Source organism: Carcharhinus amblyrhynchos, chromosome 14, assembly GCF_965287045.1.
Source record: "Carcharhinus amblyrhynchos chromosome 14, sCarAmb.v2.hapA, whole genome shotgun sequence".
Classification (NCBI taxonomy): Eukaryota; Metazoa; Chordata; class Chondrichthyes; order Carcharhiniformes; family Carcharhinidae; genus Carcharhinus; species Carcharhinus amblyrhynchos.
Window position 1 is genome coordinate 30,538,664 of NC_137337.1, and position 18,134 is coordinate 30,556,797.

Below are 18,134 nucleotides of genomic sequence, written 5' to 3' on the forward strand. Positions count from 1 at the left end.
CGGAATAAAAAGACAAAAACGTTAATTTACAAATCTGCATTTCTGGTCTCCCGAGGTTCTGACCTTATTTAATAGCCCCTACTATAACCCTCCATCCTCGTTTCACTCATGTCTGTCCAACTGAACCTTAAACGAGTCCAATGTTCCTGCCTCCTCCACCCTACTCGGTAGCGCGTTCCATACCCCCACAACTCTCTGCGGAAAGAACCTTCCTCTCACGTCCAAATTAAACCTCTCCCCCCTCACCCTTAAATCATGACCTCTCGTATTTGTACCCAGTCTAAGGAGCAGTCTCTCACTATTGACTCTATATCTATTCCCTTCAGTATCTTATATACCTCTATGATGTCCCCCCTCAATCTCCGTCTTTCGAAGGAGAAAAGTCCCAGTTTCTCCAACCTTTCCTCGTAACCCAGCCCCTCCATGCCAGGCAACATCCTGGTAAACCACCTCTGCACCCTTTCCAGAGACTCCACGTCCTTCCAGTAATTAATTGAAACAGGACAGATATGCTAGTAGAATAGCCTGATGAAGTAAACGGTAAATGAGAAGTGAGTGTGGCAGAGAGAGTAGTTTGCAAAGCATGAGAGATTTGGGCTTCATAAATGTATTGAATACAAAAGGTAAATAATGCTGAACCTGTAAAAAGCTCTGGTTAGGCCTCAACTAGAGAATTGCATACAGTCCTGCACGTCCTACTTTAGGCAGGATATGTAGAGATGAGGGATTTTGCCTCCAAGGAAGGTTGAAGGGAGATTTGACTGGAATATCCAAGATTTTGATAGGTTTAGATAAGGCAGAGAAAGAAAAACTTTCATGTTGGATATGTGGCACAGAAGCAGGCTATTCAGCCCCGCCAGTCAATGCCAGTATTTACTCTTGACTTGAGCCTTTTCCCAAGTTTGCTCATCTAAATCTGCTATTGTAACCACCTGTTCGGTTCTCATTCATATGCTTGTCTGGTTTCCTTTTAATTGTATCTGTGCTATTCACTCCAATCACCCTGTGGCAGCAGGTTCCATATTCTCACCAGTCTTTGGGATGAAGCGATCTCTCTTTATTTCATATTGGTTTTCTTGGGGACTGTCTTATTTTAATGGCCTCTGGTTGTGCTCTACCCAAGAGGAGGAGACATTCTCTCTGTATCCACTCAAAACATTCCATAATCTTAAAGCCTGCTTTTAAGATCACCCGTCTGCTGCCTTTCTCTAATGAGCCATCTAATTAACTTGCTGTGCAGCTGCCACAAGCAGGCAGCTTGTTTATCACTGACAGAAAACTGAACAAAACTAGAAGCTGATAAATGCAAAACCACACTAGATTTTAGAAAGTGATCAGCCTTTAAAGTTCCCTCACTCACCAAGTGTCCCAACTTAAGTAGTCTGTCAAGCTGGACATTGTGCTACTTCTGTTTCCATTTTGCAATCTTGCAGATTGAATTCAACAATTTTAGATTTTTGCCATAGCTTTTTTTTAAAACTTTATTCTAATCCAATCAAATCAAATCCAATTCAGAGTCCCAACGACTTGGGACATTCCCAATCCAAGCTGACAAGACAGGGCTTTCACCTCCTGTCTTGGGCTTGATCTACATGATCTAAGCTGGTTGGAGTAGGCATAGCTTCTCCTCCAAGGCTCAATCACATTTGCATCTTTGCCAACAGGCCGAGATGCCGCTTGAAAAAATTGCTTCAAGTGAAGCTAAAATGTAACCCAGTGACTTCAACCAAGCACAGCATCTCGATACTACACTTGATCTTAGCCAAAAGGCCGAGAAGCAATTATTGTCATAGCTTTTTTTCCCAACAAGAGATGTTAGTAATTGTGCTGTGGCTATTTATAGCTCCGAGACTGTTTTGTTTCCTTTCTTGTCCCCTCCCCTTCCCTTTTACCTTGCTCTATCACCCCTTTTGTCATTTAACCACTGCTGCCTTCTATTTCAAAGACCTGTCCTTTTGTTATTTGCTCGTGTCCCCTTTTCCTTTCCCCTCTGCTTACTTAAAAATCATAAAAGAAACACTAAGTTAACAAGTACAGTAAACAGTTAACAAGGCAAATGATATATTGGTCTTTTAATGTAAAGGGATTGGAGTAAAAGAATCAGAGAACCTTGCTGCAGGTGTACAGGGTTTTGGTGTGCCCACACCTGGATACAATGTGTAGTTTTGGCCTCCATATATAAGGAAGAATCTACTTGCATTGGAGATGTTACACCAAAGGTTCTCTAGATCGATTCCTGGGATCAGAGAGTTGTCCTATCCTTTTAAACTGAGATGAGAAGTTTCTTCACCGAGGTTCGTTGAGAATCCCAGAGGTTCGCTATCTTAGGAGGTTGTGGATTTTCTGTTATTTCAGTGTTTAAGGCTGAGACCAGTTTTTGGTGTCTCTGGGATTCAGATGATATGGGGAGTGCGTGAGAAAGTGAATTTAAGGCCTGATCAACCACGATCATTGTGAATCTGGACCAGGCTTGAGGGACAGTATGGTTTTCTCCTCCCATCTCTTCCAGGAATGTTCTTTAAAATTGTTATGTTATTACATTTGTCCAGTTCTGACATTAAGGTCTTAAACCTGAAATATTAACTCTATTTTTCTTACCTCACAGATGTTGCCTGACCTGAATATTTCCATCCTCTGTAGTATTTTGCTTTTGTACACTGATTACAACATGACGTATGATTGTGTAGATAATCAATTAGGGCTGGTCAACATGGCTATGATACCCCTGGCCCAATGATCAAAAAGCCTAAAATAGAACTGGAAATTCTTAGCAGGTCTGGAAGCCTTTGTGGAGGGTGAACACAGTTAATATTTCAGTACCATGCCTATTGTCAGAGCTGAAACAATGGAGAAATGTTCCAACAAGTGGTCATCAACTTGAAGCATAACTTATCAGATTTCTGATGCAGTAAGCCACTAAAAGTTGTCAGAACTTTTAATGTAGATCTTAAAATTTGTCATTTCTGAAATTCTTTACATGTAACCTTTTTGAAACAATGTTTTTCAGGCTCCTTCTGTGCTCGATGTAAGATATCATTCTGCATCATGAGTGATGTGCAGTAGGTGATCTGAACAAGCTAAGTTGACTACTGTTTAGTCCAGGTCATCCAATGATGCCAAACTTCAACCAACCACCTCCACAAACTCACCAGGACCAGCTAGCTTAACACCAAAAAAGCTACGATGTTCACAAATGGACGCTTCTGCCTTACCCTGCCTCTGCCACCAGAACAGCTTCCACTATTCACAGAAGTCATAGAGAAACCTTTTGATTTGACATTATGCTTCAAAAAAATGGAAATTCACAAAAATGCTTGTGAATGTCTGTTGTCTTCGTTTAACCAGTTCATGACTAATGTCTCCAGGGCATTAATAATTTGTATATTTTTGGAACTGTGACTGCCATCAAATGCATCTTTGCTTTCCTCACTGATGTTTATGATTTAATGTGAATGCCATGATTGTATAACATATAACTGGCATACAGGAAATGGACATCTGAACTGTCTCTAAATTATTGGGTACTTAAAACTGTATTTTGGACTGTGTATTGTAGACTTTAAACATACCTCCCAGTCTGAGGAAACTTGAAGGTAAAATAGGGCCTTTTATTAGCATATTCATGAAAAGAAAAATTGGATCTGTTTTTATTTAAGTTGCATCTTTTTTTGCTGTACAGTATTTTAGAGTAGTATGTCCACATCAAGTATGGAGAGACATTTTACTTGAATATTGCAGTTATTGGATTGAAACTGATCATATTCAGGTACTAAACTGTGGCACAACTGAACTGTTGAACTCGTTGCATAATCTGTTGTGCTAACCACATGGAGTTCTTGCTTATTTAGCATGGTATGGGTTAAGCACAACATGCTATACAGACCCGTTGGGTTCATTAAAGTCATTTGAGTCTATGCATGTTTCTGTGTAAGAATGGGTGTTTACAATTTCTACATTAATATTTACCTGAAATTCAAATCCTTATTAGTCCTTTCTGGGAGTAATATCCCAGCATTTAGAATTTTCTAAATTAAGTTTGTTAAATTTGCTTTATGGGTTGCTGCTGATATATGTAGTGATGTTTGCCAGAATTTCAAAAAAAATATAAGGATTTAGTTTGCAATAAATTGGGCATGTTTTTTATATAGCCTCTTGATGTGCTCAATAGGATGTTCTTTTCAAAAAAAAAAGTCAGTGTGTTTATATTGCAGATTTATATTTTATTGCCTGTTACTGCTAATTTTAATTGAGATAATTATGTGACAATTTCTAAGGTTTTGAGCATATTATACCATGGTTCCATACTGAGAAATGGTAATATTACAATACTGCTTTGAATATTGTGCAGGATTCTTGTTAAATTTTTAAGAAGCATTATTATTTCAACATTGCATCCTTGCAACTAGGAAATGTGGAAGGGATGTACATCATAGAATAGAAAAGGAACAAATGGGAAAATTGTAAATGCCACTTGTGGAAAATTGTACTCTAACTTCTCAAAACGCACACAAGTTTTGCTACAGTAAGACAGCATTGACATTTTTTCAGGAGAGTTAACTTTTTAAATCCCTCTATTTTTCTAAGTTTAAACATGTAAAAATGCTGGTAAGATTCTGCCACATGATCTCTTCTGCTTGTGAAGATTGGAACAGTAATATAACAGCCATAACTGTAAATACAGATTAGCTGACTAATCATGTTTTATTGATTGGGAGCAAAAAGAATTGTGAAGCATTTGATCTCTAATGGAAAATTGATCAGAAAATCTACATTTTAGTTTGCTTGAAATAAGTACTTGGGGTAAAAAATACAAACCAAATTGCACTATGGAATAAAGTGTACACATTAGGTACTTGCACAATAGCTGCAGTACAAACCACATTAGATAAAACAAAATTCTGCATTGCAAGTTGTGAAAATACTTGTTTCCAAAACAGAACCTACAGCATCGCATAAACTAAAGTGGAAGCACATGTAGTAATGCATTAACTAAAGTGGAAGCAATTGATCAAATTCTGTGGGAGAAAAAATAATTTTTAAATGTGAGCAGATTGTAAGGAAGAGTGCTTTGTGTGCTGAGAAGTTTGAGGAACAAATGGTCACCTCACAAGAAGCAGCATTGTTTTTAGAAATTGTTTGTTTCACCTTTTAAATTTGAAACCCAAGTGGCTGTTTAATTTTAAACAAGCTTACAATGGTTGTTTTTATTCTTTCTAGATTAACTTCTTTCTGACTTGACAGCTAACTAAAGTAACGTGAAAAGAATGATTGCAGATAAATAAACTATTGTTTGAATAAAGTCTATCATTATGACCAGATTTATTAAATCTTTACATCTCTGTGCAAAAAACTCTTTAAAAGGTCTGAAAAGCTGATAAGTGAAAATGTGGAAATATCTTTCTTAGTAAGAATATGCTATCAATAGGAATTGGATTAATAACTTTTCGAAAGTGGAAATTTTATTCAGATTTAATTCAGTTTGATTTCAATACAATTTAAATAATCCAAGCAACACTCAAACTGTGATCAGAAGTACTAACTCTCTAATATCCCAATCCATTGTGATAACTGAAGTTCTAAGAGATTTCTAATCTGAAAAGACTAGAGCCCAATAGTATTGTTTTCCTATTTCAGGCACAAGTGTATTTTCAGAAGCTCATCAGAAACAGCATGACTAAACACTTGGTCAGGCATCAGCTGATCAAAGAGAATTGCTCTAAATGACTATCAATAAGGCATTTGATAAGGAAATACAAAAGCTTATTAGCAAATATGAGAGTACCTGGATTATTGGAGGTAATTTTGGGAAATGGGTTGATAACTGGGTATATGTCTTGTTCGGTATCAAAGTTTGCTTTATACCCCCCCTGTCAGGTACCTTGGGATGTTTTATGTAAAAAGGTGCTATACAAATTCGGATTATTGTTTGGGAGGTAGGAATGGGGGATAAAGTCAATGTTCTTTGACCAGATGGATTCTTTTCAGACAAAGGCATCAGATTATTGGGAATAGATGGGAATGTAGAACTTGAACCACAAATAGATCAGCCATGATCTTATCAAATGGCGGAGCTGGCTTGAGGGGCTGCGGGCCTCCAGCATTTCTTCTGTAAAGGATAGAGGATTGTGAATCCAAATGTGCAATTAGCTTACGGCAGGAGACAGATTTAAACAGGTTGAACTCCATCTGCCAGTGTTTAGTTAGGAGCTGTTGAAGAACAATGGGATTTAGGTGTCCATGCACTCCAAGCTTTTGCACAGCTAATATTGGAATGTTGGCCTTTTATTCAGGGGTTGTAATACAAAAATTAAGTATTGTTCACCTATGTGAAGTAAGCATTGTATTCAATATTGGGCATTAAACTTTGGAGAAGCTACTGGCCCTTGATGTAGGTAAAAAGATAGTTTCATCAAAGTGATACCAGGGTTTAAAGGATTAAATTAAATGCTGGGTGCATAAACATGTATGACCTTGAGTTTACAAGATTGGGCGATTTGATCTGGGTGTTTAAAATCTTACAGGGATTTGATAGAACAGCAACAGAGAAACACCGACAGCAGAATTAGAGGGTGTAATTTTAGTCAACGAAAACATTTCAGAGTGAAGTCAGCAGTCATTTTTCGCATGAGGGTACAAAAGCCCGAAACACACTTCCACTCCACCCTGTCTCCTTCCACAACTGCTGACACTGCTAGTTGAATTGAATTTTACAAGATGGAGTGATTTTGGTTGGGAAGATTTATCTATATTTTGATCTGCACTACTTGCTTCTAGATTAGGGGTTTTCAAGGATGTATTTTGCGAAATGGTCAGGATATTCTGCAAAATCCACAACTCTAAAAGCTCTTCTGTTCCTTGAGGGAGCCAGTATTGAAGTGTCTCATTCCAAAAGTACATTTATCTACTGAATAATTTTGTCTTGTATGAATTCAAGTGTTAAAACTATATGCGATTGGGAGAAGATGCCCTTTGGATTCACTGTAAGCAGCCATGATTGAGTTAACTTTATTTTCACCTTCCCAACAGAGGGCAGCATGCAGATTAAATCTGACAGACTAATTACTTGTCACCTTGTTCAATTGTTTGCCAATATGTTCATTAATATTGTATGGTGTTCATTTATTTGGACTTAAATGTTACAATGCAGGTGGCTACTTGTATGCAGCAGTGTCCCCTCAACAGACCAAAGACAGATGTGTTTTTAAAAGAAAAATAGTTTAATCTCACCTCTCTCCACCCCAATTTGTGTAACTCTCAAAAACAGAGAAATGACAGGTTTCCTTGCCTTTTAAAAAGGATAAATAGCATGCAAAATTAAAGCACAGCAGTAACACACAGGTAATTACAGAAGTAGAGTAGCATGCTTTGGCCGTCTTTGGTCCACTAAAGAAATCGAGATTAGAGATTTATGGCAATGAAGTCAGTGGTTTATTGCTTGTTTGGCTATGCTAACCCCAGAATCCTGTCTCAGGTAAAAGGCCTTGGTACACTCTCTGCCAAGTTATTTCACGTCAGGATTATTGTCCACCTGCTTTTGCATATTCAGACTCTTGTTCAGTTCATATTCCACCACCCCCCCCCCCCCCCCCCCGACCCTGCCCCGCCATCCCCAAATTTGCATTAGTTGGACTTAAAAACTTGTCTTTATTGGTTTTTTATGAATTCCTCATTTATGGCTGTACATAATTTATATCCACCCGTCATTTAATGTATTTTCGCAAATGCTTTCTCTTGGTTAACGTCAAATATAAAATTGTTTTTATTCTAAGACTCTTTAATAATTCATTTTCGGGGGATATGACTGCAGGGCCACTGGCATCCAGGTGTATAAATGCTGATTGTAAGGATATCTTGCAGCTCTTCTCTCTCATTCATTTGGAACCAGCGTGTCAGAACAGTGGTGCAGGAAATTGGAGAAATTTGCATTTATTTTTAAGATTTGAACAGAACTATTTGTAACCAAAAAAATTGGAATTTTGTAAGGATTTATCTGAAATAAATTGTGTTCCTCCACATTCTAATGACCAGTTATATGTAGTTTATGGTGAGCAGGTTTGCTGGCAATCACTTGCTGTTTGCTTGCTCTCAGGACCACTGTAGATATTGGGCAGTTTTAAACCAAAAAGTTAACCAATTTAACTGAACAGTCAGGTCAATTTCCAAGTTTTTCAGAATCTTTTTCTCTTTGAATGCAACACTTGTCAATTTTAATTTGAGTCACGGTTTGTAATGTTAAGAGCAAATTACTGCGGATGCTGGAATCTGAAACCAAAAAGAAAACACTGGAAAATCTTAGCAAGCCTGGCAGTATCTGTAAGGCGAGAAAAGAGCTGATGTTTCGAATCCAAATAACCCCTTGTCACAAAGGGTCATCTGGACTCGAAACGTCAACATTTTTCTCTCCTTACAAATGCTGCCTAACCTGCTGAGATTTTCCAGTGTTTTCTCTTATGATTTGTGATGTTTCCTCTTTCTCCTCAATCTCGGCTTTGTTAAATTCAATTATTCTTAATTTAAGAAGCGTAAAATATGTAAATATAATTTGAGATTTGTTGGTTGTGACGCCGCCTTTCCAAATCTTTTGTTGGCCTGGTGGGGTGGGGGAGGGTGATGGCCTAGTTGTATTATCACTAGATTATTAATCCAGAAACTCAGTTAATGTTCTGGGAACCTGGGTTCCCCCCCTCCATGGCACACAGTGAAATTTGAATTCAATAAAATATATCTGGAATTGAGAATTCACTGACCATGAAACCATTGTTGATTGTTGGAAAAACACATTGGTTCACTAATGTCCTTTAGGGAAGGAAATCTGCCATCTTTACCCGGCCTACAAGTGACTGCAGAACCACAGCGAGGCGGCTGACTCTCAACTGTTCTCCAAGGCCAGTGCGGGATGGGCAACAAATGCTGGACAACCAGCGTTGCCCATGTCCCACGAATGAATAATTTTAAAAAAAAGCAGGTTCCATGCAGATACTTATCAAATCTCCATGGAGATGAGACCAGATAGCCCCACCCCTTGTATATGATTGGCAATTAATTCAGCTGTGCACCCTGGAATTATTTTATTGAAGTGAACTGTTACTGAAAAGGTTAACAACCATTGCTCTAATGTTCTGCCAAATGTTTATCCCTCAGACAACACTAAAAACAGGCTAACTGATCATTCTTATTACTGTGGTCGAAAATCTCCTTCCTCGTTCGTGACAGATTTTCCTGTGCTACTGAAAGTGAATGAAGTTTTGACTGGTATGCCAAATTTTCCATTCTTGCTCACAACAAGTCCTGCCAAGGACAAGACAAGAGAATCCTGCCCTGTGTGATTATTGCTGTCTGTATGGCTGCAACATTTGCCTGCAAAATTGAACATCAAAATTAAGTGGTTGGCCATCAAGTAATTCCTATTACTAAAGCTGCCTTTGGATCGGTTTCCTCTTTCATATCAAATATGTCTTTATCCATCAATACTGACTCTTAAAATTACAAAATCTACTTATGGCATGTAAATGCTTGCATATCTAAGGAAGCCCCATAGTCTCTTCCACTGCTGGATACAATGCAAGAAATGCATGATTTTTCTCTTGCCATACTCCATCATGATCTCTACAGTAATCTTACTCTTGCTTAAATTTCACTTCTACTATGAAGATCAGTACTTCACTGAACTTCCCTCTCATTCTTTGAAAGATTCATGTGTTCCATGCTAAATTCACCTTCTGCTTCCTACAGTTTTACGGCAAAACTTATCACATCATCTTCGTTTATTGGCAGGGCTTGAAAACCGGAGGTTCATTGCTTACTCAATCTTGGTATTATCTAATCATCTGGTTTTATCTCTTTCGAAAAGCTAAAATAGACAAGTTTTTTAAATATTGAGATGGTCAAGGAGCTTCTGTGGAGAGGGAGGTAGAATTCAGGTCAATGACCTTTCAGCAGAACTGGGAAAAACATAAAACTCTTTCTCCACAGATGTTGCCTGACCTGATGTGTTTCCAGCATTTTGAGTGCATTTCTCCAAGCTGTTTTTAAGAAGTAACAAATTTCATCAATAACCTGTGGTTTGTAATCATATAATTTGATCCAGAAATCGTTCAGTCATCTTGCAAACAAATATTTGGTGTTTTGCTTAGCAATGTCATTTTTGGGTATTTCCTAGAAATATTTACATTTTTTTTGTACCCATGACTGAACTCTGCCATTTTTCTTGAGCGTTTTGCAGTAATCACCAAGCCAGACAATAGTTTTCACAGTGGCTAAATGGAGTTCTCTCAGCCCTCTGTGGAGATTTGTCATGGGGCAGTCTTTAATGATCTGAATCAATGATTGAGCTGCACAACAGCTGCAGTCTAGGTTCCCTGTAAGTCCCCACTTGTGCAATTTACTGCACAAAGGCCTTAGTCAGAGTGGAAATAGTTGAGGAGTGCTCAGTGTTGGTGTGGCAAGTTGAAGCTGGGCAGACAGGCTGTGGGATCTGTCATGAGGAAGTGGTTTTTAATGGTGGCATGTTGGTTCCATTTCTGCTGCCACAGCACTCTGCTTTTATTCCTTGGCACGGTTGCCTTAGCCACAGGCATGCAGCAGGTGGATTGGCAAGATCTTTGTATAGTGGTAGACTTGGGTTGATGTAAACGTTATTTAGGAAGTTTCTTGTTGCAATCTCCCTTGTGGAGAGGTGGAATGTTGCTCAGGACTGGGAGGCAAGTGAGTTCAGAAGTTCAGAGGTACACAAGAACACAAGAAATAGGAGCAGGAGTAGGCCATCTAGCCCCTCGAGCCCGCCCTGTCATTCAATAAGATCATGGCTGATCTAATAATGGTTCAGTTCCACTTGCCCGTCTACTTCCCAGAACTCTTAATTCCCTTAATGATCAGAAATCTATCTACCTGTGACTTGAACACATTTAATGAGGTAGCCTCCACTGTTTCAATGGGCAGAGAATTCCAAAGATTCACTACCCTTTGAGAGAAGTAGTTCCTCCTCAACTCTGTCTAAATTGACATATTTTGAGGCTGTGCCATCTAGTTCTTGTTTCCTTTCTAAGTGGAAATAATCTCTCTGCCTCTACCCTGTCTAGCCCCTTCATTATTTTGTATGTCTCGAAGATCCCCTCTTGCCTTCTAAACTCCGAGTACAGGCCCAATCTACTCAATCTCTCATAAGCCAACCCCCTCATTTCCAGTATCAACCTGGTGAACCTTGTGTCCAGAATGATGCTCGTTGTGTTGAGCTGAAGATCTACAAGCCTGGTGTGATTTGACTTGTATTATACTGGTGAACAGTTCTCTGCAGTCGAGCAACAATGGCAAGTGCTGAGCTCCTTAAGGTTAATACTCAGCTGGATATAGATACAAATATATTCCCAATAAAGAGGAAAATCTAGAACGTTTACATTTTAGACCAGGCAATAATCAATTCTGACCACCAAATCTGCTCACTATTAGTGAGCTGGTTGAACAGGCAAGGCTTTAGATCATTAGAATATTTTGTTTCACAAAGCGTACTTCAAACATGCAAAATAAATGCATGCTATTTGGAAAACATCAGGACAGGCTGATGAAGAGCAGTGAGATTGAAGACAGTCATGTGAGCCATGTGGTTTTTCAGAACTTGAGTATTGCTGAGAAGAGATGCTGTTGAAACTTTTCAGCATTCGCTCATCAGGACAAGCATAAGAGGGACAACTTCTTTAAAAGTAAGAATTTATACGGCATGAGAAAAGGAGTTCTGATGGTGGTTGAGGTAAGAATGAAAATGCAAAAAAAAAATCATAAATGAAAGAGATCTAAGGCAGAGCAAACTTTGAAACAGGGTGGTATGGTGGCACAGCGGTTAGCACTGCTGCCTCACAGCACCAGGGACCTGGGTTCAATTCTTGGTTTGGGTCACTGTCTGTGTGGAGTTTGCACCTTCTCCTTGTGTCTGCATGGGTTTCCTCCAGGTGCTCCTGTTTCTTTCCACAGTCCAAAAGATGTGCTGGTTAGGTACATTGGCCATGCTAAATTTTCCCTCAGTGTACCCAAACAGGTGCCAGCGTGTGGTGACTTTGGGATTTTCACAGTAATGTCATTGCAGTGTTAATGTAAGCCTTCTTGTGATTTAAATACTTTAATTTGTGCAGGACTTGAGTTGAAATGACATGAATGAAGTTCGGGTTGATTCTTCACCCCACCGTTGTTCATGTCATCAGGCTGTTGTACAATTTCAGGTCTAAGAGATAGTGATTCAATTAAATTATTGTAGAACGTGGAAGGGATTTCTTGGGCTTTGAATTGATTAATTGTGTTTGTGTTCCCAAGGGTTTTCAACAGTTGCCGCAATCAGTGTTACCGCTTGTGACTTGTAATAACATACTTACCCCACCTAGTTGATCTGCTTATTTGAAACGAACATGAAGTTATGGAGTACTTCATCAATTGAATTTACTAAAGTCTCATTTGGAGCATCCCCCCGCCCAAAATGCAGAATTCTGGATATCTTTGCCTCAACGACATACAGCATTAACCTTATCAGCAAGATTTCTGACCACAGCCAGGCCATTTTCTTTCTTTATTTTATACACAATCCAGGCCTTCAATTACAACTCTCCAATTATAAAGCAGCCATTATGTAATCTTTTTCACCTCTTTAGGAAGTGTTTCACTTTTCTACTGCACAAATGCTCAAACTTCCTTTTGAATCCAGCCTAAACGACTTAATTTAAAAGAATTAATTTTATGCGCAGACTCCATTAAATGTCAGTTGTAGGCCCTGAATACCTACATGATTCATTACTCTAATGTTAATTTACTGCTATCAAATTTCCATCCTGTTTAGGAGATTATAATCCTGTATTTGTACTCTGCTTTTCATCATATTTGAAATGTTTCTTTTGAAAAATAAGCTTAGTGTACATGTCTGGCATTTACAGCTGTGACTGGATTGGCATTTCCAATATAACAGCACCATGGTATGTTGAAATTTGGGTTTACTATTTTAGTACACCAAACAATTAAATGTGGCTGGCTAGGGCCAATGGGCAAAGTCAGCTGTGTCAAATAACCATTAGACTTGGGAATAGGTATAAAAGATGTTGGACTTTATAAAACTAATAGGTAGTTTTTCTAAAAGTAATAATCATTTTAAGTACATGCTACTGATTGTTATGTGTTAACTTGCTGGATAATCACTGGCCTACTTAAGACCATGGAAAAGAAAGCAGAAAATGCTGGAAATATTTGAGGTCTGGCAGCATCTGTGGAGAGAGAGAGAGTTTGCACTTGAGATTGATGACCTTTCTTCTGTCTTTAAGCCTTTTAACTCTTAGGTTCACCTGTAACCAGCAAGTATACAAAAGGCACAAGAGCTCTGGAAAACAAATGATGCAGTATAATGTATCAGTGTGATCGGTTACTGACAGAAGGTGAGCCGCAGCATTTGTATTTCTCACTCTATATGTTCCTTCAGTTTTGCAATAGCTCAAGATGATTATTCTGTTTACGTGGGTGAGACCAAAATCGCATCTACGCCCTTTTTCAAAAGGGCTGCATCCCTAACATTCAGGAGTTGACTCACACCCCTGTTATCTCTTGGGGTGAAACCAGACTGAAACATTAAAGTTGTTCCATTTTCAGGAACCGAATGAACATACAGAACAATCATTATGATTGGACTCAAATACTTGCTATTACTTGTCTTTGCATAATGATGGAAGAAAAAATATATAAAAGTAGGGAGGTCTTGCTGCGGCTGTATAGGGCGTTGGTGAGGCCGCAGCTGGAGTACTGTGTGCAGTTTTGGGCGCCGTACTTACGCAAGCATATTTTAGCCTTGGAGGGAGTGCAGAGGAGGTTTACTAGGCTGATGCTGGAGTTGAGGGGGTTGAGCTATGAGGAGAGGCTGAATAGATTAGGCTTGTACTCGTTAGAGTTTAGAAGAATGAGGGGAGATCTCATTGAGACGTATAAGATGATGAATGGGATGGATAGGATAGAGGTGGAGAGACTCTTCCCGCTTAGAAAGGATAGTAGGACTAGGGGGCATAGCCTCAAGATAAAGGGGGGGTGGTTTAGAACAGAGTTGAGGAGGAACTTCTTCACTCAAAGGGTGGTGAATCTCTGGAATTCTCTGCCCGTTGAAGTGGTGGAGGCTGCCTCGCTAAATATTTTTAAGACGCGGGTTGATGGGTTTTTGATGAGAGAGGGGATTAAGGGTTACGGGGAGAGGGCGGGAAGGTGGAGCTGAGCCACGACAGATCAGCCATGATCTTATTGAATGGCGGGGCAGGCTCGAAGGGCTAGTTGGCCTACTCCTGCTCATATTTCTTATGTTCTTATAGTGGATGTGTCACACTTCTTTTGACTTTGAACAAAATCTCTGATTACCCAACTGCTTTCTAATTGTCTTGGGTCTTGAGTCATTGGTACTCAATCTTGTTCTACAAGGTGAATGTAACTGAATTGCTGTGCCTGTGTTGTAGATCTGTTTTCACCACCAAAGAAGAGAACTCATGCCAGAATGTTCAGGACCAGTGACTTGATAACAAAATAGCTAAGAGATGTTCACTAATTAAACAGACTGGCCAATAAGTTGCTCATTATTTTAGTCTTTGGGGAAAGAGATTTAATCCTTTCTTCAATAGCATCTTCATCCCCTCATTTTTTTTCAATCTAGGGTGAATATATTTTGCTTTGAAACAATTAAATGTAACGGTTTCCTAAATTCTTCATAAAACCAAAATGTTTCTGATTATTCCCCTTGCTTGCAAGACTGTCCTCAATCTCAGTGGGAACATGTCTGTCAATTCTCCTGAACTGCAAGAGGCCGTAAGCTTCCAAGGAACCTACCTAAGATGTGCAATCCTGCATTTCATATCTCGGACCTTTTGAATTAACTGCAGTACCACATGTTCTATGGCAGATCATGCCTAAACCTTCCAGTAGACACAGGGTTGCCTGTGAGGCCCTATGCTTGGACTACCAGCTTCTTTGTCTTAGGATAATGCCTAAATGAAGACCTATAATTCTGCCATGGGGTTTTTCTGTTTTGGCACTAACCAAAACAGTTGTGCCCAATGCATAGCCTTGCTGCCAAAAAAGCATGTGGCAATTGTTGTCCCTGCTAAAGTATGTGTAAGTATAACATATGTGCCTATTCAATACTGCATGAGGAATAGATGTAAATTGCCCTGAACACACTGCGCCCAATTGTGTGATTGAACACTAGCTAAGAATTTGGTGCATTTAAAAAAAAATCAATGAGGTAAGTGGGGGTGTTGTCCCCTGTTTTGCCTGAACCTACAGTGTGGCCAAGTAGTTGCGTCACCTCAATTTTCTGCCTGCTTGCAGCCAGTTATCTAGAGCTCCTCGGAATAGGTAACCCCTTGTATCATTTGATGCTTGGAGCTTATTTGATAGATCCTTCTGCATGGTCAGACTTGGATGGAACTGACCAGCCATGCACCATGTTGCCAGTAGCCTATTTTCCCTCAACACCTTGGCATTCATGTCATTACTTATCAAATAACATGTACAGGCATTGTGGATGACCGTCGTTCCAGGACTTGACCTAATTGTCTTCACGTACTTGCTTTTTGCTTATGTGGCCCCCCTCTCGTCTCATCCGAGGCAAGTTAAGTTTATCAATGAATTTGGTCTCCCAACTCACCGACTGTCTGACCAATTTCACGTGGTGTTTTGAAGAGGTGTCATCATTTGACAGAGAAAGCCAAATGACAATCCAGACTTCCGAAAGGTCTTTGCTTACAGTAACAAAAAAGGCACTTGATGAAATGATTGGCAGCTCATACGGATTTGAAACAAAAGTGGATTAGTAAGTCAGTAGTAAACCAGTCTCTCATCCATTGACTCTGACGACACTTCCTGCTGTCTTAGCAAAGCAGCCAACATAATTAAGGCCCCCACGCACCCCAATCATACTCTTTCCCTCAATAGAAGAGGGAAAAAAGACAAAAGTCTGAGGTCACATACCAACCAACTCCACAACAGCTCCTTCCCTGCTTCCATCAGACTTTCGAATGGACCTACCTCGCATTAAGTTAACCTTTTTCTACACCCTAGTGATAACTGTAACACTACACTCTTGTTTCCTTCTCTCTGAACAGTATGCTTTATCTGTATGCCACACAAGAAACAATACTTTTCACTGTATACTAATGCATGTGACAAATCAAATCAAAGTAGCTAAAAGAACTTTAGGTCCAAATGAATGAAAATGTTGAATGATGTGTCTTAGGTCAGTGCTGGGAACCATCTTCTTCTGGGTATACATAAATTAGATTTACAATCTCAATGCAATAATGTGGATTTGAGACAACAACAGTCTTATAAAGGAATTTTGATAGGAGTTTGAGCATTTACTAATTAGCAGCAAATGAAATGCAATAGACAAATGCAAGATACCAAATATTGGAAATTGAAAAGAGGCGAATGCATAAAATAGAACGTGACATGAAAAATTGAAGAAGGTATAGGATCTAGTTTTCCTACGTTGCAGCAGTGACTACACTTTTGCATTGCTTTGCGACAGCCAGTGATTGTGAAAAGTTTGCTTTGCAAATCTTTGTAGAATCTAGATGCTTGATCATGTTTAAATAACAAGGCAATTACTGTAAACAAAGGAAACCGGGTGCTGGGTGATACTGCTGCATCAGTAAATCCCCAGAAGTGATGCTGAAGCTATACAATGCTTGTCAGCCCACACCTGAAATATCATGTCACTATGGCATAGGATAACCATTCAGGACACAGTGACATTGCTGCAGAGAACAGCAATAAAGCTGGTAGCAGTATTAGAGGAATGAGCCATAAAGTATGATTAGAAAAGTCAGAGCTCTTCAGTTTTGAAAATGTGTCAGATAATATTATGGAGCTGTGTAAAAATATTTAATGATTTTGTGCACCCAAAATAAAAAATTTTCTTTCATACCATCGGAACACCGGACTCCATTCAGAAACAGATAATTGCTCTGAATGAAATGAAATGTGCAGGAAAGCTTCCCCATCAGAAATATTCTAGTAAACTTCTATAAGGAAATGTGACGTTTATCACTGACAGTCACTTAAATGCAATACTGCTTTATTATAACAATATCTTCAAATTGTGATAGGGGTACAGCCAGTATGGTACTGTACAGCATAATTACAGCAACAATATCTTCAAATTGTGGCAGGGATACAGTCAGTACAGTACCCTGCACAGCATAATTACAGCAACAATGTCTTCAAATTGTGGGATACAGTCTGTATACTGACTACAGCATAATTGCAGTGATATTCATTGTGGCAGTGGTACAGTAATTTTCAGTATAGTATGGTTTGGTATGTATACAGCAACGTTCTCAGTATGGTACAAACACAGCAACATTCTCTTCATACTGTGGTAGCAGTACAGTGTTCAGTACAGTCAGTACAATATGGTTAGTTTGGTATGTATGATATGTACACAGCAAAGTTCTCAGTACAGTACGGACACAGCAACATTATCCTCATATTGAGGCAGTGGTACAGTGGTCAATTAAATATGGTCAATACGATATGTACTCAGTAACGTTATCTTCATCTGGGGCAGTGGCCCCCATGCATTCTTGGTACAAAAAAAACAACAGAGCTGTCACAATGCAACATATTGTCCATTTCAGTTGTCAACAGAATTGGATAAGACAGAGAATGGTTGTTTACAGATTAAAGATGTAGCCAGAATTCTGGTTTTATGATGCTTTTTCAGCTACTTTGACCACAATTCCAATGCACAGAAATTGATACTTTTGGTTAAATCCAAGTTTTTAAACATTTGGACATACATTAAGAGGACTATAGGAGCTTTTTCAGAGACTAAATATTGAGCTGGCTTTCATTTGAGGGATTCCCCTTCTTAATTACAGCTCAGCTAATGCAAATACTCAGGCAACAGTATTATGGTTAAAGAAGCTTATTTCCCAGGCCTGGTCAATGTATGAAGGAAAGAGATTTAGAGCAGTTCTAAATCATTCTGAAATTACACTACTTTCAGCATTACAATATCAAAAGTAATTTGCCTGTCCCATTGCTCACACCAGCCAAGTGAACCAATAATTATTAATAAAGTTATTTACTTTGGTTAATAACATTTACCCTCTGACAATATGGAAATACAT

At 39.0% G+C, this 18,134-nt stretch overlaps 1 protein-coding gene and 1 non-coding gene across 4 annotated transcripts in view; one reads left to right on the forward strand and one right to left on the reverse strand.

Annotated features, from left to right (window-relative positions):
• The window catches only part of rcor1 (REST corepressor 1), a 120,385-nt gene extending 115,090 nt beyond the window's left edge, over positions 1 to 5,295 (forward strand). For all 3 annotated transcript variants that reach the window (XM_080202541.1, XM_080202542.1, XM_080202540.1), the window contains one exon: positions 3,008 to 5,295. In XM_080202541.1, the coding sequence (XP_080058667.1) occupies positions 3,008 to 3,049 (42 nt within the window). In that variant the 3' untranslated portion in view covers positions 3,050 to 5,295. The remainder of the gene's footprint in view (positions 1 to 3,007) is intronic.
• On the reverse strand, positions 1,584 to 1,782 carry LOC145352817 (U2 spliceosomal RNA). The gene has a single exon (XR_013888591.1). It is a non-coding gene; the product is annotated as a U2 spliceosomal RNA (small nuclear RNA).
• Positions 5,296 to 18,134: the final 12,839 nt, after the last annotated feature.